The sequence below is a fragment of the Mixophyes fleayi genome, chromosome 5, assembly GCF_038048845.1.
Source record: "Mixophyes fleayi isolate aMixFle1 chromosome 5, aMixFle1.hap1, whole genome shotgun sequence".
Lineage (NCBI taxonomy): Eukaryota > Metazoa > Chordata > Amphibia > Anura > Limnodynastidae > Mixophyes > Mixophyes fleayi.
In genome coordinates, this window is record NC_134406.1 from 249,109,145 (window position 1) to 249,132,756 (window position 23,612).

General features: G+C 41.9%; 1 protein-coding gene across 1 annotated transcript in view; it reads left to right on the plus strand.

Annotated features, from left to right (window-relative positions):
• The window catches only part of MATN2 (matrilin 2), an 81,714-nt gene that overhangs the window by 47,619 nt on the left and 10,483 nt on the right, over positions 1–23,612 (plus strand). The window contains exons 9-14 of the mRNA XM_075213846.1: positions 5,722–5,844; positions 6,766–6,888; positions 11,819–11,941; positions 13,515–13,637; positions 17,567–17,980; positions 21,048–21,200. Coding sequence (XP_075069947.1) covers positions 5,722–5,844; positions 6,766–6,888; positions 11,819–11,941; positions 13,515–13,637; positions 17,567–17,980; positions 21,048–21,200 — 1,059 coding nt within the window. The remainder of the gene's footprint in view (positions 1–5,721; positions 5,845–6,765; positions 6,889–11,818; positions 11,942–13,514; positions 13,638–17,566; positions 17,981–21,047; positions 21,201–23,612) is intronic.

Sequence of the window (23,612 nt, forward strand, 5' to 3'; positions counted from 1 at the left end):
TCTCAAACAGCTGTTGGGCCCCATTTTTTTATAATTTATGGTGCATTTCCCGGAGAACAGAGTATGAAATTGTACCTGCAGCCAATTAGTGTGTAAGATACATGATTCTTAAGAAAACCACAGCTTAACATGGGAGAGGGATAAACAAGTGATAATAACATTTATAAACCAGTTAGTGAACATTTTGTACAAAGTCAGCTTTAATTGTAAACAGCTGGCAACATTAACAAGTCTCCAGTCAGTTTGGTTGCAATAACGTTTTACTTCATTTAAAGTTCTTCGCCTGGAGAATTTTGAATGTGATTGGTACCCAGCCAAGGGGGTAAATGTATCAAGCTCTAATTTTGAAAATACAGCAATTTTCGTGCGGGTGTTTCATCTCGCAGATGTATTAAAGTGAGATTTTAGGTAAAATGCGTTACTGTCGAAATCGTCATTTCCAAAATCGCTAGAGATCAAACTCCCGACTGTTTGCCACTCTGGCTATACAAGTCTGAAATGTATAAAGCTGCGATTAAGCAAACTCTCCCGAGTTTGCTTTAAAAATCGCCAGATACAACACGCTGCATCCTAGCTGCGAGATTAGTAAACACAACACTGTTACACTGTCTGTCTATACAGCCGGAGGTTAGGCAGCTGTCAAAAGTTTAAAAACAGAGAAATGTTCAAAAAAAAAATGCGTGGGGTTCCCCCGTCTGACCACTATTAACCCTAGCGCTGCCAGCCTACTGCTGGTTGCGTGAAAATCAGGGGGAAATTTGCGTGGGGCCCCTCACGATTTTCCTGCAGCCAGCACTAGGCAAACCAGCCGGGGTGGGTGGCACTATAGCAGAGGAACACGCGGCAGGGGTCCCCATGACATACCAACTCCAGACTGTTCAGCGCTGGGCTGGATTCCCTAGTAGTCTAAGTGGATCCCTTATATCTAAGGGATTTTACCACGTCGTCATGGGGAAATCCCTTAGACTATAAATAGAGCTTGCGGCTCTGTTATAGTCATTGCGTATCGCTGTACAGTGTACAAGCTGTCTCTGCGTCGTCTGTCGTTTTGTTTTTTTAACCAAGCATGTTCCGGTTTGGATTATAAATATTGGGGCCATCCTGGCCTGAAGAACAGAAGACTGCAATCAACAAGGGGGCCCTCCTGACCAAGAAGAACAGACAATTTTTACAAGCAGGGACATTTGGAATTACAAATTTATTTTGGACATTTCAAGCAAGGACTATTGGATTTACAAATTGCTTTGGGACATGGTTTACAAGCAGCTAGGAAACACAGGAGAGTTAGCTAAACACGGGAGAGTTAGCCAAACACGGGAGTGTTTGACACCGTAGCAAATCGCCAGAGATGACTAGCGATTTTTAAGGTCATAGTAAAAATCGTAGTTTAATACGTCTGGCGACTTGGGGACTAAAATTTTCCGCGATTTTAAATTGCTAAAAAAATCGGACTTTGATAGATTCAGATGTCAATTTCAGCTGATAATAGTACATAAGTTTTGGCACATACATGAGGGCTCGTCCAGACCGGTCAAGACAATTAAAAACACCCTTGCCAATGCCCCTTTCTATGAATAATTTAGTGGAGGCCGAATTGTATGCCACTTGCTGTTCTATGGCTGGATGTAATAGAGGAGCGAGGACCCACGGTGCAAGGGTAAGCACTGTCTCCTGCAATTAGAAAACACACATGTGGAGACAAAGGACCAATGTGTGGTTACATTCAATGCTAATGAGTATATTTACTAAACTGCGGGTTTGAAAAAGTGGAGATGCTGCCATAGCAACCAATCAGATTCTAGTTATCATTTATTTAGTACTTTCTACAGAATGACAGCTAGAATCTGATTGGTTGATATAGGCAACATCTCCACTTTTTCAAACCAGCAGTTTAGTAAATATACCCCCAAGTGTGTTTTACATTCACATTCCATTAAAAAAACTCGATATGGGTCATGTGATACAAAAACATCATTAAACACCAAATATATCAGTGACGTCACAGCTAAGCAGCAATTGTGGGATTCTGTACAGAGGTGTTAATTATAAGGATATTGGTCAAGGAGGAGTTCTGTGACCATACAGAAGCCCAGGTCTGAATGCTAAATGTCTCTCTGCATGGATTTGGTTATACAGGTGCTGAGCATGTCAACCTGCCCCCATCTGTATTGTGGGTTCTAATGTGGAACCCATACATGTAACAATGAGAATGATCATACAGTCAGGTTTTCCCACCATATCTGATCAAACAAGTACATTTCGTTTGTATATTATGAGACCACATGTGACACAATGGATGACTAGATGACATGTTCACAACTTGTGGGTTGAAACCCCATGTTGGGTCCCAGAATCTACCTGATTGTCAGATACCTGATACATTACATTGGGAACACCCACGTTTGGGGTCTCAGCACAGAAGCACCACTAGAATAGACCAAACTTGATCAAAATCTTGCACTGGGAGGAACTGAATGCACAAGTCATAGTGGGAATGTCAAGGTTTTGCAGCATATTATAGTGTTACAGGACTACTAAAATATAAGTCTGCTAATATATTACAGCTACGTGTGTGTAAAACTTTTAGGAGCATTTCAAGACCATAGTTGCCTATTCTGGAGTGTCCAGGAGACTCCTGGAAGCCGTGTAGGGAAACAATATACTATACAGATATTTGAGATAAAGTTGTGACCAGGATGGGAGATATTTTCCTAAATACGAGCAGACTTTCTGTCAATTGTCATATTGAAGGACACAACAGTCAGCCTCTTTTAGATACTTTTAAAGGATAACGGCTGGTAATAGAGCACATGCTCTATTCAACCGTACAGCACATGCGAATAGAACGCCCAGAGTCCTGTCAACAAGTGACAATTTAGAAGTTGCGGTATGGAAAATGTAATGGAAATCTAAGTGAATGGAATTTTATAGATTTACCATGAAGGCAGTAGGAAAAGTGGTGGTATGGCATACAACCGTATACACCCCATTGTGTGTGTGTGTGTGTGTGTGTGTGTGTGTGTGTGTGTGTGTGTGTGTGTGTGTGTGTGTATATATATATATATATATATATATATAAATACAGAGGTGTTTCCTCAGTAATTTAATCGATTATGGGAATATGGGAATTGTGTTCCACACATTTAAGAGGCTCTGAGAGTCTTGTTTCTGACACATTACAGAATAATAACCCAGAGAAATGTAATTGAGTACATCGCCCTCATTATTATTTTGTTTTGCAAGGCACAGTGCAGCTTTAGCCCTTGATATACCTATACAGCAACATACAGAGTTCATTCCTCAATCAGCGACCCTCCCTCAACTTTTCTCCCCAGAGGGCTCAATAATTCTGCTGTAGTCTTGACGAAGTCCCAGCGCTGCTCTGTAACTATGTATAAGGTCCACTGACCTGCCTGCTTTGTAGCTTACATACATGGTAGGTTAATTGTCCTACAAATGACCTTTGCAACCATGTCCCATAGAGATTTCAAACCTGGTACTATTTATGTAGAAAATGAAAAGAGTAGTTCCGTTTGGAAGCACTACAAAGGAACTGTTGTTCAGGTTACTGTCATGTTATACAATCCAGGGCTTGAAGCTTTACACAGCCTTGGTTTTAGTAATGCATTGTCATACATTAATTCTTCATTTAATACATTACAACATGGGAGGAATATTTGCAGATAACAAAATGATCTCATGAGGATCAGCATGGGGGAAGCAACATGCAGGATAGAAGGCATAGACAGTATATATCTCTGTATTACACACGTGACAAGAATATATGTAGAAATCCCTATGAAATATAGCCTTATATTCAGAGACTAGTCTTGTCACTTGTGTCACATGACCCATTTGTTCTGTGGTGAAATGAATAACTATCAGTGGAAGTAGAGCACATGGGGATATGAGGCTCATCTTATACCAGCAAATGAAAACTTGTATAATTTATCCAATAATGTATTCCAATTACACAATTTTGGGCAGCACGGTGGCCTAGTGGTTAGCACTTCTGCCTCACAGCACTGGGGTCATGAGTTCAATTCCCGACCATGGCCTTATCTGTGTGGAGTTTGTATGTTCTCCCCGTGTTTTTGTGGGTTTCCTCCGGGTGCTCCAGTTTCCTCCCACACTCAAAAAAAACATACTGGTATGTGCTATCAAAATTGACCCAAGTCTCTCTCTGTCTGTCTGTGTGTGTGTATGTTCGGGAATTTAGAGTGTAAGCCCCAATGGGGCAGGGACTGTTGTGAGTGAGTTCTCTGTACAGCGCTGCGGAATTAGTGGCGCTATATAAATAAATGATGACGATGATGATACTACCCTACTGAAATCAAAAAGATGATAAAAGTAACCTCAGGCTACAGTCACATCCGATTATATGGTCACAGAAATCTCAGTTGGCTTCTACTATATTTAACAATAACAGGCACAGTATTCCCATGTGTTTCTAAGAACAGAATGCCTCCATGCTGTATATAATGGGCCCCAGAGTTGGTCTTTGGGATATACCAATGATAAGCTAGACCCAGATTTTGACTCGTTTATGTCCACAATAAAAAGCATGGATATAATTCTTATGTTAACTAATGTATTTAAATTTTAACAAATGAGAAACCCTGACATTTGCAATAAAGGCAGCCCCAATTTCACCTTACATTACTGAGTTACGCTGGCTTATTTTATCTCTGGTTTTCTCTCAAAATATTGCCTTGTGTTGTCTTAGCAGCTGTCCATCAAGCCTATTTAAGGCTCATTTGGGTGTGGCTTACAAGCCAGCCCTTTCTAAATGTGTGCCCCTATACCTGGGAGGTGAGTGCATCTCATTAGCTGCGTTTTAATGGTGTTTAAAACATATAGATCAGTGTAGGACCTGCATATACTGAGGAGCCCTTGACTCTGGGATGCAGGCTTAAATGTTTTTATCAAAATATGAACCAATACCTCAGGTTTTCATTTTGCTAGATACATACAGATATGCAGTGTTAAGGATAACAACTGTATGTTTATTACTGAGTTACATAACACATAAATGAGGGTGAAATGAGGCAGCGCTTTGGAGTGATATTTTCACTTCTGCAAACCATGCGCATTTAAATCACAGCAACAACAAATCACAATGGTTCGGCTAAGCGTGAGCAGGCAACTTGCAACCTATTCCTGCTCAGTGCATAAAGACTGGTGCAAAATGATTAAAGTGCTCTGCTCCACTTTGTTTTCTAGCATCTTAAATTATCCACATTTTCTAGTAACATTCTAGTAGCTGAACCACCATCTGGAAATCACCTTCCAAGGGTGACTTGTGGGATTTTGTGTTAACCATTTCTAGTGTAATAATTATAATTTGCTGGAGATTGTCTTTGGAACTCATCATTTAGACAACACAGACAGTTTGCAGATTGATCATGTTTCTTTACTCGGTGTTAATTGTTATGCATTAACAGAGTTAGAGTGTATTTAAAAGGTACTTATTATTTTAAGGCAAGGTGACCTCATGCATGAATTATTTAAGTACCACTATGACTATATAATTATAATAAGAAGTGCTTTTGTCCATGACATTGGCTATAAGTATTAGCATTTTTATTATTTGAAACGTTGCCCCAAATAATTTAAATAATAATAAAGTTATGATATAGCAGAGATAAAGGTCACTCAAACAATAAAAGAAAGCGTTATATTATCTGCTCTTACGTCAAGTTTCTGTTTCTTTGTTAACAGAAGTCGATCACTGCTCTGAGAGTAACCATGGATGTCAGCACGTGTGTACTAACACCGAGGAATCATATGTGTGCCACTGCAATGAGGGATTTGTCCTGAACAAAGACATGAAGACATGTACTGGTAAGACCTTGCAGTACATATATAGGTCCATTATCTTACTACAGTGAGTGCAGTAAAAGTTATTATAATTTCACTGTCTCTGCTAGAAGTAAAATCTTAGTCTAATTACCTCTAAATTCATTTTTTTTGTTTGTTTTGTTTAGAGAAAGGGAAACTACTTTAGTTCAGTTATACAAACATCTTGGTTGATACACTTATCCCTAACAACTGACGTAGTCCCAGCACACGGGTTCACATCCATGTGGACTGAGATTTCTCTATAGCTTTTTCTCCTTTTGTATTGATTGCTATATTCTTATTCTGTCACAATACTCTCATTTCATATACTAGATTGCTGAATTCCACTCAATGTTACTCTTCCTCACCTCTCACATGTCCTCCCCCTTCTCGTTTGTTCTCCTCCTCTCACCTGTCTCACCTGCTCGTGCTCGCTATCACCTGGACCCTTATCTTTGCTTCGTTTCTAATCATAGAACACCTTCCTGTTCTTTATCTCAACACATTCCTCCTGCACACTAATTTCTAATGTCATCACTCTTTCTCTATATTAGTGTTAACATTATTTAAAAAATTTCAATAATGCTCGTAGCATAAATAAAATTTATCATTAACATGGGTTACATAGGTGTGTTTTCTTATGTAGTTGCTTCTCCCATATTCAGTTATAATGATTTTTACTGACTCAATGCAGATTCTGTGGTGCCATATAAATTAAATAAGATGATGATGATGATGCACAGGACATGTAGTTCCACTAAAGATGGAGAGTCACAGGTTGCCTGTTCCGGGATTACGCCATATACCCCTATTACCAACTGTAGGTGTATTTCTTTTAGTGATCCATGCACCCTCCAGAAGACTGTGGTTTGGATTAGCTCTATTCACCATTGGGTGTTAATAAAAACGTGTTTTACATTTCAGCTGTGGATCACTGTGCCTTGAATAAACATGGCTGCGAGCACTTGTGTGTTAATGCAGAAGGTTCTTACATGTGTCAGTGCTTCGAAGGGTATTTCCTACGGGATGATAAGAAGACATGTCAAAGTAAGTTGCTCTCGTGCTATTGTCAGACAAGCCAGAGAAGAATCATTCGTAACGTCTCTAGAATGTGTCCACATGGATCTCTCCACAAGCACAAATGATTATATTTTGGCATATGCAGATCCTTGTGGTTACATCCACATATCCTTGTAGTAGAACCAGCTGTCAGCATCATCATTTCTCGTCTCTTGGCAGACAGAATCAGAGGTTAAAGCTGCACCGCAAATATTCACAGAGACTGAGGGCAAGTCATGATGTTATACTAGACTGTAGAAGCTGATATCTGTGGTTTTGTTATTTTGAAGGAAAGATTTTAGCATTCTTCATAGTAAGAGAACACATTTTACGTTTATTATTATTAATGGTACAATATTACAATTAAAAGACTAAAGAAAAAGCTTAGCTTTACAAAACAGTATCTAGATGCACTACCCACATAGCTGGGTACTTTCTAGATCAATATTTTATAGAACCTTTGCTGTTAATTCAGAATTTATAATATGCTGTAATTTTTAATCTAGTAAAGCAATTTCTATATAAATTTTTGGGTGCTTTTAGGATAATCCTAGAGAATCCTGCAATGTATTTGTCTGATTCGCCCAAGCATAGGGATACCAAATATATATATTTTACTAACGCTTATAGAGAGTTTATGAAGCACTGATACTTCTGTATTGTACAAGCAACATTTACCCTTGAATGCTGTTTGTACGGATCACAGAGTCAGGATCAGAACACAATGCTTCCTGGCTGTATCGCCAGATCCGCCGGCTGTCACTGTTGGCGTACAGGCATGGGGACTGTTCAGGAACATGGTCACCTCACCTATACATCATATTGCATTATAAAATCTGAGGGTCAAACCCGGAGAGTTGCCAGAGGTGGCTATTTGCATATACAGCTATGGGATCTTTTATTCAGATATCTGCTATCTAGAATTCTCTGTAAACCAGAAAGAAAGGGAATAATTGTTGCTGTTCAGAAAACGGCAACTCCCAAGTATGAAGTATTCCGGATCAAAGTTCCCGTACCTGCATCATTCTAATCACATAAAAGAGTGGGTATTATTTTTCAGAAGATAAGTTGCCTATGATTGGCGCTACAATTAGTGTAGGACAGTATGGGGATAATTGATCCAGGCAATTAAGTATTATATATAGTATTGTGGTAATTTCCCATGTGAGGTTAAATTGGCAACTGTCAACTGGCTAATTGGTGTCTGCCTTCTTCTGGATCAACACAGTTAGCATGTATACAAGAAAGATCTTTACGGACTGTCTTTTTTTTAACCTTACTATGGAACTATTTATATTCTCTTTCCTGGAATATAGAATGAATGGTGATTTAATGTCAAGAATCACAGAGGAAAAGGGTCTAGGAGTTATAATGCCAGGAGACAGGAAGGGCAGAGAGCAGTGCTATAAATCAGGGAAAAGCAGAATTCTTGGCTGTATAGGAATTAGGTATTAGCAGCAGGAAGGTGGAGGATATATTGCCACTTTATTGGTCACCGGTGAGACCACAGCTGGTGTGTTGCCTGCGGTAAATAGAGACCTTATCCCCCCAAAAGACATTAATAAAGCAGAAACACCAGACGGGCTACTAAATTACAAACTTCAAAACATAACAGGAAATCCACATAGTGCAGAGGAGAACAAGGACAGAGGTGATGCACACAGTCAAGACATTAAAAATGAATGGGATGTATAGATATCTATTGTAAATAATTATAAGTACAAAAATGGGAATTAAGAAATACAAATAAGTAGAAAAGAAAAATAAGAATAATATTGTGAAACATTCAGAATAATGAGCATCATATATATTAGCTAGACCACTTCATCAAGGGCTAGATTTACTAAACTGTGGGTTTGAAAAAGTGGAGATGTTGCCTATAGCAACGAATCAGATTCTAACTGTCATCTTGTAGAATGTACTAAATAAATGACAGCTAGAAACTGATTGGTTGCTATAGGCAACATCTCCACTTTTTAAAACCTGCAGTTTAGGTAATATACCCATTGACTGTCTGAAGACTCTTGTTGCTGAAAGCTTGAACAGTAAAGAGTCATTCCTTGCAAGAGAATGTTGAGAGAAAACTAAGTCCTTAAAGGAGATGCCCTTTAAGGATTAGTCCCCTAACTACATACCTCCGGTGTCAATCCTTCCCCTTTGGCAAGGCAAGATTTCAGTTTTATTAAAAACCAAGGAAAGTTTCAGAGTTAGGACAAGAGACTTTAATCATTCTAACCATCTTAAGTTTGGCCTGTTCCTTGGCCTCGAATTCTGGTTGCGTACAATCAGACGGCTCAATCTGGTCCAACTCTCGCACCAGCTCTGCCACCAATTTCACATTTAATGATTGCATTCACGGTTGATTTTCAAGTAAGCTTACAAAAAAAAAAAACATTAACAACGCTAAACAAGGTAGAACAATGAGCTTGAACATGGATGAAACTGTTTCCCTTTCTTGATTTTCACTCGATTATTTAGTCTAATCTAAAGCTCAAGAATTTACTGCAAATTTTTCAACTTGAAAATCTGGGCTGTTGGGCGATATATAACTTGAAGAAGTCATTCCCCTAGAGTTCTCATCCATACTACCATACAGAGCACAGACACACTGTACTATACAGTCATAAGATAAGGTTATATAGCTGCATCTGTCCATCTGGGCAGCACGGTGCCTCAGTGGTTAGCACTTCTGCCTCACAGCGCTGGGGTCATGAGTTCAATTCCCAACCATGGCCTTGTCTGTGTGGAGTTTGTATGTTCTCCCCGTGTTTGCGTGGGTTTCCTCCGTGTGCTCCGGTTTCCTCCCACACTCCAAAAACATACTGGTTGGTTAATTGGCTGCTAACAAATTTACCATAGTCTGTGTGTGTGTATGTTAGGAAATTTAGACTGTAAGCCCCAATGGGGCAGGGACTGATGTGAGTGAGTTCTCTGTACAGCGCTGCGGAATTAGTGGCGCTATATGAATAAATGGTGATGATGATGATGATGATCTGTCCATAACCATTCTATACAGACCATCGTTATTCCCAGCATCACAGATACTACAACTTTAATGGCTTCAGATAAACCAGTACTGACATATTCTGGAGACAGAACATAAAAGGAATATTTGTTATCATCCGGTGCGCCTGCATATTCCTCTATCATCACATTCTTCATCCTAAACCAGGATAAAAGTACAAACTCCTCTAACATTACTAAATAATGAATATATGTTATTGTTTGCTTGACTTAATGTGTGTCAGTGTTCAAGGATATTGCGTGACTGTGTGTGAACAAACCTAATGTGATTAAAGGTATTATTCATTACAAATGTTGTGTTATAGGCAACTATTTATCAGATGTTATAGTTACACAGTGTTATTTATGACAAGTGTGCGCAGTGAAACAAAGGGTTTGCTCCTATAGGTTCACATAGGGTGCAGGAATTTGCACAATGCTTTAGGCTGGTCTGAGATGATAGTAACACATGTTACCCCAGTGACTGTTAGTCTAATTAGCTGCATAGGAGGGACGACATGCAGTATTAAAAATTGTCCAGCAGTGGAAGGGTGTCTGGTGATGTAAAATTATATAACAAAACCATCCTCATTAGCTAAATCTGGCTACAGGATTGGGTGCTGCTATTCTACTGTAACTCTACTTGTACCAGAGACGTATATATATGTTGCCATTGAAGGTGTTAGACTTACGGACATTCTTCAGCTCTGTTCTTCCTGAGGCTCCGCATTGTCTTCAAGAGCCACTCCTTATAATGCGGTTAGACACAAAGGAGCGCAGTGACCTATAGCATGAGAAGGCGTACAGGGGAGGGAGAAGAATCCTCCTGTTGTAGCTACTCTACTTTCACTACCATTCACAGTGCTCCCACTAGTGGCTGCAGGAGGAACCACATGGTGATTTGTGTCACACTGCTCTTCCTCCTGCAATCAGTGGGAAGGGATTGGAAAAGAGAGAGAGCAGGATCAGGCTGGGACAGAGGAAGCAGTGGGATTCTTATCTCCACCCCTAGCCTTGTGTAAATGCTAAATTTTTATTAATTTCTTTATTTTAACATCACTTTATTTAGTTTAGTTTTGAAAAGCAGTACAATATACAAAACAACAATACATTGAGACTTTGGTAATGTCAAGGTCACATAGTAACACACGATTTAACAAACAACTCTTGTACATAGTTCAACTGAGTGACCTACTCGGTTGTGAATAGCGTGCGTTTTGCAAGTATCTATATTATTTTATTTATGTTTTAATCTAATTTGTCATTGATTTCTTTCTGATAGAAAATACAAAGTTATTTCTAATCTAACTATTAGTTGGAGATTACAGCTGAAATGTATCATTTGTAATTGTTACAATAGAATTTGGTCAGCACCCAGAACCTAGTGTTAGTTTTTTACAATAATAATAGTAACAATAATATGAACTTTCTTGAAAATAGTTGATCCTCTGCTGCAGAAGAAGCCAGTCATGTCACATATTATATCCCATCATATGCAGTGGCGCACGCAGGGGGGGTTTCTGGGTCTCCAGAAACCCCCCCCCCTCCGCAGATTAAGTGCCCACCATAGCGGCACTGTACTATATAGCAGCCGCGACGCTGTCAAAGAAGCATCCCCTAGTCCCTGTCTGTGTGTGTGTCTATATTAGGGAATTTAGACTGCAAGCTCCAATGGGGCAGGGACTGATGTGAGTGAGTTCTCTGTACAGCGCTGCGGAATTAGTGGCGCTATATAAATGATGATGATGATGATCTTATTATTTGCTGGACATGACTGGAGATCTACTTAAGGCCGTTCCCTAACACAGAACAAACTCTGTGGTGACAGACATCCAATCACGTACATACTTTAAAGTAATATTCTGTTTGTTTTACAGCAGCTGATTCTGGTAACTTCGAGTTCTCTCATTCCCAGGTAGAGACCCCTGCAGGACCGCTGAGCATGGCTGTGAGCACCTCTGTGTAAATAACGAGAATTCCTACATCTGCAAATGTTTTGAAGGTTACAACTTGACAGATGATGGGAAAACATGTAGAAGTAAGTTCTGTATAACAGTAATATTATGGCTTGTTTGTTAGGGGGCCTCTATCTAAATAAATACACATGTGCTAGGTGTTACAAGCCGCAGCGACTCGTAGGATTGCACCGAGGGCCGTGTCCCCCAATGTAATTAGACGACTCTTTTGTCTCTTTCGTCCCAGCTGTTGCCCCAGTGACAGCTCTTTCGTTCACCACCACGGCCCTACCAAACTGACAGCCGGGTGTCTGCACACCAAACAGTAATCCATTATCAGTCTCCTGAGGCTGATGGTGAGCTGCTGGGCCTCCCCTCTTTTGATTGGCCCATCTGTGTTTTTAAGGCAGGGTTGGCTTAGCCTCCTTGCCGGTTATAGCCTCCTGTGTGCCGCATATTGCTGACCAGTTCCAGTACTGTGGATACTTTGCTGGCTTCTAGTGACTCCTGTTGTGACCCTTGGCCTGTTTTTGGAGCCTGCTTGATTGCCCCTGACCTCTGCCTGTCATTTGGATTTTCCTTGCTTGCAACCAGCCCTGACCTCTGCCCTGTCCCTGTTAATCCTGCTCGCTACTGACCCATGATCTTTAAAGTCCTGGAGACATCCGAGTACATTTGAATACAACCAGTTCTACGGGAAAGGCGGCTGCTATAGGTGAAGATCTCTCTCCAATCTGTTTTAAATGTTTATCTAGGTATCTGTTAGCCCTAACACTAGGCTGGGCGTTCAGTACTGTTGGACGGATTTCAGTCCATTCTAATGCAATATGAACTCTGCTGTGGAATATCACCAAACAAAGTTATTTTTTACAGCACGGATATGGGTTCTCTTACCTGGAAATCCATTAGCAAGAAAATTCCCAGAAAGTTAAAAAAAATCCAGCAAGAAAAGTCATAATTCTGCTGCAATACAGTCCGAAACACCAAACACATTCTCTTACAGTCATTGTGAAGAGCACTGCTATACAATTTAATCAGGTGACCCGAGACCAGGTCCAGTGAAATGGGAAGATGGGTGATTTTAAATGGAATTTAGTATATTGTAGACATTGTGCTCCAAGTTACAGAAAAAGAACATTCAACAAATTCTGGATAATAGACCCCATGGGATATTTGATTAAATAAATTGGCTTCTATTTCCTCGGTTGTCAGAACAACTGGAATCTGGATATAGTAAACATGGTTGAGCTGCTTCTCAACTTCAAAGTGACTATGACACTCAGCTAACGACGTGGATACATCACTCAATGCACTGACAACATTGCATGGAAAACTTCCAAATATAAAATGATCTGATGAGAACCAACATTCCGTTGTCATAGAAACCACATAAAGTACTAGAATGAACTAGATAAATGATAGCTAGAATCTGATTGGCTGCTATAGGAAACACCGTCACTTTTCCTTTTTTCAAAGTTTTAGTAAATCCCCCCCATGTCTTCATTTTAAAGGATAATTACTTTGTTGGTTTGCCTTTGAATATAATAAATTTTGTTATCCCATCCGCACTGGAATTTCAATATAGACGAGATCTAAATAATTTCTGTTTGTTTTACAGCAGCCTATTCTGCTAACTTCAAGTTCTTACATTCCCAGGTAGAGACCCCTGCAGCACCGCTGAGCATGGCTGTGAGCACCTCTGTGTAAATAACGAGAATTCCTTTGTCTGCAAATGTTTTGAAGGTTACAACTTGGCGGATGATGGAAAAAAATGTAGAAGTAAGTTCTATATAACAGCCATATGGCTTTGAGCATCCAGCTGCTCTACCTGAGCCACTTCCTATTGGCTGTGTGAGGTCACTGCCACTAATAGCATTGAGGAATCTCTGGGTAAAGGAGAGCACAATATTTTGCTAAAACCAAGGGGTATATTTACTAAACTGCGGATTTGAAAAAGTGGAGATGTTGTCAATAGCAACCAATCAGATTCTAGCTGTTGTTTTGTAGAATGTACTAAATAAATGATAAATGGAATCTGATTGGTTGCTATGGGCAACATCTCCACTTTTTCAAACCCGCAGTATAGTAAATATACCCCCAAATCCAAAATAAAGTCTGCCATGATAATAGATGAAAGATTTGTGTGTTTTTCTTTCTAGTGATAAATATATATCAGAGCCCTGAAACGTGATATTGGATTCTGAGAATAGGCTAGACGTCTAGAGGTAGTTTATTCTTCTTTATTGGCAGTGGATGTAATTTTGGAATACACAATTTGCTTTAATAATCAGATGTATCAAGTAAAACATATTTCTCCATATTGTTCTATATAATCCCATGCTGACCACAAAATAACTTTGCAGAACCAAAATCTATGGACTATCTATACAGCATGATGACACAGTGGTTAGCATTGCTATCTCGCAGTGATGGGGTCGTGAGTTCGAGTCTGGCCAGAGCCCTATCTATGTGGAGTTTGTATGCTTTCCCTGTGTTTTTGTGGGTTTCCTACGAGTGCTTCAGTTTCCTCCCACGCTCCAAAAACATTTTCTGACAAAATGGACCCTAGTCTGTGTGCATGTGGTGTAAGGAATTTAGATTGTAAGCTCCTATGGGGCAGGGACTGATGTGAATGATTACATATTTTCTGTGCAGGGCTGCGTAATATGATCAGCGCTATATAAACAAAACAATTATAACGGAAACTACATTTGTTGGTCCCAAGATATCATTTTATCTACACATGAATGCACACCAAGGTAAGCAATTGTAATAGAATGTTCATGTATTGTAAGAAACAGCCACAGAACAGACAGTTCTCTTTAATCCGCATAAGACAATGTACAGACATTGGCATTTATGAAGGAGCTCTGGGTAGTAGATGTGATAATATGTAGACGTAGGAAGATCATACTTTCCCACTCTCCTGGAATGTCTGGGAGACTCCTGAATTCGGGGTAGATCTCCCGGACACCCGGGAGAGCTGGCCAATCACCCGCATTCCTGCTCACTTCCTAGTGAAGCGAACCTCCATGACGCCATTCACAGTGATTCACGTCATTTTGGCCCCGCGACGAAACGGCACTTCTGCCTCATTGCATCACGGGGGCAAAATGACGCAGGATTATGTATGGTAACTGTTCCAGGGGTTAATCTTCATTACTCTCCTGATTTTAAGCACTGTTGGGGGTTCTCAGTTGCACTGACAGCATCATTCTGCATCAGCATCATCTATTCCCATAGAACAGAAGGAGTTAAGTCTCAGAAACTGATCAACCACAAATAGCACAATAGGATTTGCCTGTGTAAGCAAATCAGACGCCACAAAGAATACAAATCAGGCCGGAAGAGTGGGTGAGAAATTTTAGATACATAATGTGTTTCTGTGTCCAGCTTAATGCTCTGCTGCTCCAAGGAATCTATATGATTAGATAAAACTATGCATGCATTGCAAATAATTACATTGGGGTGGGGAATCATTTGCAATGAGTGTGTCCTGTGGAGGGAAACAAGTTGTGATACTCAGCAAAATTAAGTCTAGAGGCTCTTTCTGAAGAGCTCATTGATGCCAAGCAATTTTGTGCTATTTAATACTATTTGCTTACCTGGTCATGAATGACATCTAGAACTTTTCTGCATAGTCAAACTTGATAATTTCTATTGCAGTACAAGGTCTGATGAAACTGCGCTCACTTTTTAGGCTTAACTGAGTAAATATGCACAAATATGTAAAAAAAAAAAAAAAAATGCACAAATATATTTTAAATGTTATAGATAGCCAGTCAAACCAACGTGTCTCAGTTGTCATTTGATCTGCTTTTGTTTCTCTTCTGCTCTTTAAATATAGGCATCATGGCTGCTTCCATGCAGCAAACTGGTCAATGACAGCGCCAGGTGATTAATGAGACACAGTACAGGGTATATTAATGTATCACAGGGGCCTGATTGTATCGGTGCTGGGGTCATGTCGTCAGTTTCCTTTAATACACAGAGGTGTCTTCTATTCGTTTCTTTACCTTTCTGTCTCTTTAGCTCATTTTTAGGGTATTGAAGAAGAGGGTGGAACTCTGCAAAACTTATCTAGACAAAACCAGTTGTTAGTGCCAACACTACATTACTCCACTTTATACTTAATCCCCATTAGTTTATACAGACTAGATAAAATACCTGCATTTTATCTCTACTGCAGTTAGCTGTGTTCAGTGCATAGCGGATCCTGATAGAGCATGCATAGGCAAACCGAGGGGGGGGTTTCCTAGTGCCTGAAAACCCCTCCAAGCCTGGGACACTGTATAATTGAGGTGGCTGGACCCTGCTCCTGCTTCACACAGCTCTGCGTGCACCTAACAGTAGTGCACGCAGCATTGTCCATGTATATTATGGGGATAGGAAGAGTTGGAGAGCAGCCAAGCACTGTCTAAAATTATAGCCACGCCCACTTGCAAGCTGGTCACGCCCACTGGCGGCGTGGTGTGGAAACCCCCCTCTGCAAACCCCGTGTTTGCCCCTGACATGAGTATTGTAAAGATCCTTGATCTCTATAGTAAATTCATCTTCTGTTCTCATTTATGTTGTACTGGACAGACCAAATATAGCTTCATGCTGCATTCTAGAGGTGTCTTGAATTTAAGTACAAGAAGTACCATAGGGATTAATGATCTCTAGAATAAAACCACACAGTGACAACAATTTAACTATATTGTATTATTATCTTGACTTGTAACATGTTTGCATTGCTTGAACTGATGAAAGAGAATGGATTTCTGCAAAGCTTGTCTCATAAAAAAAAGAAACAGTATCACCAAGTTTACAATGCTACAGCACTCAATCTGCTTAAATTGCCATAAGTGGCATTTTACAGCTGCAACTACTTTAACAAGGAAAACAAGCTTTCTGAGTTAAAGATTTCCAGTGGTAAAATGTGGTTTTCACTGTACACAAATACATAGGAAAAGACAAGAAAATGTGAATTTCTGTCTCGGCATCACCCTCTGGTGGGAGTAACCGGTATTACAGTAAAAACTCAAACATTACACACACTTATCATCATCATCATCACCATTTATTTATATAGCGCCACTGATTCTGCAGCGCTGTACAGAGAACTCATTCACATCAGTCCCTGTCCCATTGGTGCTTGCAGTCTAAATTCCCTAAAACACACAGACAGACAGAGAGACTAGGGTCAATTTTTGATAGCAGCCAATTAACCTACCAGTATGTTTTTGGAGTGTGGGAGGAAACCGGAGCACCTGGAGGAAACCCACGCAAACACAGGGAGAACATACAAACTCCACACAGATAAGGCCATGGTTGGGAATTGAATTAATGACCCCAGCGCTGTGAGGCAGAAGTGCTAACCACTTTGCCACCGTGCTGCCTTATAAAATATATCACACTACACAGCAAATATTGAAAAAATAAAAAAAGAGCAATAAACAACATATAAATACAGTAGTGGTGTATTCAATTCTGTTCTGGACATTAGCAAAATTGGTTATTTCACCTGTCATTTTTAATATATTTTTTAAATTTACTGCTGGCTCCTAACTTTCAATGGATGCAAATCTTTCAAATTTCTTTAGAACAACCAGCTGGCTCCTACATTATTTTCTTCGTTCCTTATTTAAAGCAGGGAAAGCAACTTTGTTCTATAGGTTAAATGCCATGTACCACTAAAATCAACCAATGATGTATGTGTCTTTCAGGATGCGGAGAAGGACCAGTTGATTTGGTGTTTGTCATTGACGGATCCAAAAGCCTGGGGGAGGACAACTTTGAACTAGTAAAGCAGTTTGTAAATGGGATCATAGACTCACTAGAGATCTCGCAGAAAGCCGCCCGTGTGGGACTGGTACAATATTCCACTCATGTCCGCACAGAATTCACTATGGCTCAATACAGCTCAGCCAGAGATATGAAGAAAGCCGTTTCCCAAATGAAATACATGGGCAGAGGTTCCATGACTGGACTTGCCCTCAAGCTTATGCATGAAAAAAGCTTTACAGAGACACAGGGCGCCAGACGAAGGTCCTTGGGTGTCCCGCGAGTGGCCATTGTGTTTACTGACGGCCGAGCACAAGATGAAGTTGCCGACTGGGCAAGCCGGGCGAAACAGAGCGGTATTATGTATTTATTATCTTACTTCTAGGAAGAATGTTACTTTATTCTCATTACCTTACAATCTTATCAGTGCTAAAATAATATTTTACCATACAGGATAAACTAATATTTTCTTTCTTGATGTAGCATCACATAGGAAAACCGAGGGGGGGGGGGGGGGGTTCCTAGTGCCTGGAAACCCCCCATCCAGGCCTTGGGCACTGTATAATTGAAGTAGCTGGACTCTGCTCCTGCTTCACACGGCTCTGCTTGAAAAGGGAGAGCTGCGTGCACCTAACAGTAGTGCACGCAGCATTGTCCATGTATATTATGGGGATAGGAAGAGTTGGAGAGCAGCCAAGCACTGTCTACAATTATAGCCACGCCCCCATGCATGCTGGTCACGCCCACTGGCGGCGTGGTGTGGAAACCCCCCTCTACAAATCCTACGTTTGCCCCTGCGACAGATATGTTTGCAGATAAATAATTGACTTCCTGCGTGCAGGAAGAATGCTACCATATCTGTGAGAGAGTCTGTCCCAGTTCATATTTTTTTATTAGGTTTTATAGAAATTATTTACTTAACTACTTACACTGAAATTTGCAAGTTTTACCTACTGTTCTGTTCACTCCACTATAAGCTACAGATAATTGTATCCTCTCCCTTTAAGAAAATGAAATAAAGAACCAGTCAGGACAATGCACATCTATTGTCCTGGAATCTGCTATCAGCAATGACAGTTCATTGCTGCTCACTATAAAGAGATCTCCATGGCAACTGTCATCCCACAAAAGTTGACAGCAGAATACTGTAGATTACTTTCCAAAGCATGGCATGCAATGCTCTTTCCCACGATTTACATATCTAAAGGTATATTTTACACATCAGTTTTGTTGTGATCCATGACTTTTTGTTTTTACTTTATTACGTATCTTAATTAAATCCACCATAATTAATAGAAAGTATATTTCCCTCTGTGGTGATGAAAGGCTGACCCCATTCAGACAGTCACCACAGGAGCCCCTATCACCCAGCGGCCCACAACTTCTCTATAGAAAAGCACCAATTACCAATGCTGGCCAGCGTTCTATATTTACTATTTCTGTTCAAATCATTGCAGACCGGATCCTTCTTTCAGGTGTATTTTTTTAGCATTAGCAGCGTATGTTAATATTTCACTTCATTAAGCTGAAGAGGGAAGATTCATTCATAGGCTGAGATATTTGGCAGGGCCCAGAGAAAACTAATTAAACTGATGTCATTTATTTTTGAACTAAAGTTCTGAAGATTCTGTAGAAAGCCAGCTCGGGTCTTTCTATAAGACTTGTGTTTTCTACAGACAGTTAATTATGTCTCGGCTCACTGCATGCGGCATGAGAAGAAAATGAGCATACGGCAAGCTGACCTAACCCGTGGAAGAGGAAAAAACTATATGTGGAAAAAATAAAATAATGTTTATTGTGTCTGTGGATTCAGACAATCCAGGGAAGCTGAGTGCAGCTAGATAGGCATAAAGATATATACACTGGTGTGGATGCTTCAATTGTTGTGTAGGAGTTGTGGGTGCTTTTGTTGTGTATGGGGTGCTCTTGTTGTGTATGGGGTGTGGGGTGCTTTTGTTGTGTGTGGGGTGGGGGGCTTTATCACTTGGTGTCTAACTGTGCCGGTAGCCGCAGTGTTATTATATGAGAGCACCATGTATATCACTAGGTGTCTGACTGTGCTGGTAGCCGCAGTGTTATTATATGAGAGCACCGTGCATGTACTGTGTTGTTGTACCATGTATATCACTAGGTGTCTGACTGTGCCGGTAGCCGCAGTGTTATTATATGAGAGCACCATGTATATCACTAGGTGTCTGACTGTGCCGGTAGCCGCAGTGTTATTATATGAGAGCACCATGCATGTACTGTATTGTTGTACCATGTATATCACTAGGTGTCTGACTGTGCCGGTAGCCGCAGTGTTATTATATGAGAGCACCATGTATATCACTAGGTGTCTGACTGTGCTGGTAGCCGCAGTGTTATTATATGAGAGCACCATGCATGTACTGTGTTGTTGTACCATGTATATCACTAGGTGTCTGACTGTGCCGGTAGCCGCAGTGGTTTTATATGAGAGCACCATGCATGTACTGTGTTGTTGTACCATGTATATCACTAGGTGTCTGACTGTGCCGGTAGCCGCAGTGTTAATATATGAGAGCACCATGTATATCACTAGGTGTCTGACTGTGCCGGTAGCCGCAGTGTTATTATATGAGAGCACCATGTATATCACTAGGTGTCTGACTGTGCCGGTAGCCGCAGTGTTATTATATGAGAGCACCATGCATGTACTGTGTTGTTGTACCATGTATATCACTAGGTGTCTGACTGTGTCGGTAGCCGCAGTGTTATTATATGAGAGCACCATGCATGTACTGTGTTGTTGTACCATGTATACCACTAGGTGTCTGACTGTGCCGGTAGCCGCAGTGTTATTATATGAGAGCACCGTGCATGTACTGTGTTGTTGTACCATGTATATCACTAGGTGTCTGACTGTGCCGGTAGCCGCAGTGTTATTATATGAGAGCACCATGTATATCACTAGGTGTCTGACTGTGCCGGTAGCCGCAGTGTTATTATAAGAGAGCACCATGCATGTACTGTGTTGTTGTACCATGTATATCACTCGGTGTCTGACTGTGCCGGTAGCCGCAGTGTTATTATATGAGAGCACCATGCATGTACTATGTTGTTGTACCATGTATATCACTAGGTGTCTGACTGTGCTGGTAGCCACAGTGTTATTATAAGAGAGCACCATGCATGTACTATGTTGTTGTACCATGTATATCACTCGGTGTCTAACTGTGCCGGTAGCCGCAGTGTTATTATATGAGAGCACCATGCATGTACTGTGTTGTTGTACCATGTATATCACTAGGTGTCTGACTGTGCCGGTATCTGTAGAAGCCTCTCTGTACTGTACGACTCTCTGACTACTCACAGTTGTGGTCAGTTCAGGTCACTTGGAGGTTGTTGTGGATTTAATAACCATGACGTAATTATGCAGCAATCTTTCTGTCTCCTTCTCAGGCATCACCATCTACGCTGTTGGAGTGGGAAAGGCGATCGACGAGGAGTTACAAGAAATTGCTTCAGCTCCACAAGAGAAACATGTTATTCATGCTGAAGACTTCAGCTCAATGGGCTATATCACTGAGAAAGTAAAATCCAGCATCTGTGAAGGTACTGCTTGTAGAATATACATTTCTTATAAGGTACATATATATAACTGGGATAGAAAACTGAATTAAATCCATTCTCATCCTTAGAATAATGTTTAATCATGAAGAAATTCAATTATTTTACGAAGATCTGTCATGTTCGAGATATTATGACTTTATTTCTGTAAAATAAAAATGTCCTGGCCTTCGTTGTTTTCACAGGGCAGCGCTCTGTCGTCACTCTGTCCTTCTGATTCCAGCTGGGCAGCGCTCTGTCGTCACTCTGTCCTTCTGATCCCAGCTGGGCAGCGCTCTGTCGTCACTCTGTCCTTCTGATCCCAGCTGGGCAGCGCTCTGTCGTCACTCTGTCCTTCTGATCCCAGCTGGGCAGCGCTCTGTCGTCACTCTGTCCTTCTGATTACAGCTGGGCAGCGCTCTGTCGTCACTCTGTCCTTATGATCTGTCGTCACTCTGTCCTTCTGATCCCAGCTGGGCAGCGCTCTGTCGTCACTCTGTCCTTCTGATTCCAGCTGGGCAGCGCTCTGTCGTCACTCTGTCCTTCTGATTCCAGCTGGGCAGCGCTCTGTCGTCACTCTGTCCTTCTGATCCCAGCTGGGCAGCGCTCTGTCGTCACTCTGTCCTTCTGATCCCAGCTGGGCAGCGCTCTGTCGTCACTCTGTCCTTCTGATCCCAGCTGGGCAGCGCTCTGTCGTCACTCTGTCCTTCTGATTCCAGCTGGGCAGCGCTCTGTCGTCACTCTGTCCTTCTGATTCCAGCTGGGCAGCGCTCTGTCGTCACTCTGTCCTTCTGATTCCAGCTGGGCAGCGCTCTGTCGTCACTCTGTCCTTCTGATTCCAGCTGGGCAGCGCTCTGTCGTCACTCTGTCCTTATGATCCCAGCTGGGCAGCGCTCTGTCGTCACTCTGTCCTTATGATCCCAGCTGGGCAGCGCTCTGTCGTCACTCTGTCCTTCTGATTCCAGCTGGGCAGCGCTCTGTCGTCAGTCTGTCCTTATGATCCCAGCTGGGCAGCGCTCTGTCGTCACTCTGTCCTTATGATTCCAGCTGGGCAGCGCTCTGTAGTCACTCTGTCCTTCTGATTCCAGGTGGGCAGCGCTCTGTCGTCACTCTGTCCTTCTGATTCCAGCTGGGCAGCGCTCTGTAGTCACTCTGTCCTTCTGATTCCAGCTGGGCAGCGCTCTGTAGTCACTCTGTCCTTCTGATTCCAGGTGGGCAGCGCTCTGTCGTCACTCTGTCCTTCTGATTCCAGCTGGGCAGCGCTCTGTCGTCACTCTGTCCTTCTGATTCCAGCTGGGCAGCGCTCTGTCGTCACTCTGTCCTTATGATCCCAGCTGGGCAGCGCTCTGTCGTCACTCTGTCCTTATGATCCCAGCTGGGCAGCGCTCTGTCGTCACTCTGTCCTTATGATCCCAGCTGGGCAGCGCTCTGTCGTCACTCTGTCCTTCTGATTCCAGCTGGGCAGCGCTCTGTCGTCACTCTGTCCTTCTGATTCCAGCTGGGCAGCGCTCTGTCGTCACTCTGTCCTTCTGATTCCAGCTGGGCAGCGCTCTGTCGTCACTCTGTCCTTCTGATTCCAGCTGGGCAGCGCTCTGTCGTCACTCTGTCCTTCTGATTCCAGCTGGGCAGCGCTCTGTCGTCACTCTGTCCTTCTGATCCCAGCTGGGCAGCGCTCTGTCGTCACTCTGTCCTTCTGATTCCAGCTGGGCAGCGCTCTGTCGTCACTCTGTCCTTCTGATTCCAGCTGGGCAGTGCTCTGTCGTCACTCTGTCCTTCTGATCCCAGCTGGGCAGCGCTCTGTCGTCACTCTGTCCTTCTGATTACAGCTGGGCAGCGCTCTGTCGTCACTCTGTCCTTCTGATGCCAGCTGGGCAGCGCTCTGTCGTCACTCTGTCCTTCTGATCCCAGCTGGGCAGCGCTCTGTCGTCACTCTGTCCTTCTGATCCAAGCTGGCCAGTGCTTAGTCTTCGTCACAAGTGACTCCTCCACGTAGATGCTCTCAGCATTCCTTACTGGTCTGGAGCATTACCTTAGGTGGCGGAGTGCTGCCCAGCACGTCTTTCACTTACTGAGCATGCTACTTTGCTGGGGTTGTCACTCAAAATGTAAATAACCAGTTAAGAAAAATAGTAATTACACTGTCTTAAGCATTAACTTTCTAGTAAATAAATAATGGTCAGATTAGGTACTCTTTAAACAGAAAGGAAACCCATTACTAGACACTAATATATTAAAGTCTGAAATAACCGAAGAGTTTATACTTAAGGGGAAGTGAGGAAGTGGGGCTGGCTGAATGCTGTAAGGTAAGTACAGTAGGAGGGCGCCATGCTTCTCTGGCGCCACGCTAGCTCACATGTGCCTGGCAGGTCAGCAGGTGCTGTTCTACCTTCTGAGTAGAGCAGGGGCATTGGAGCAAGC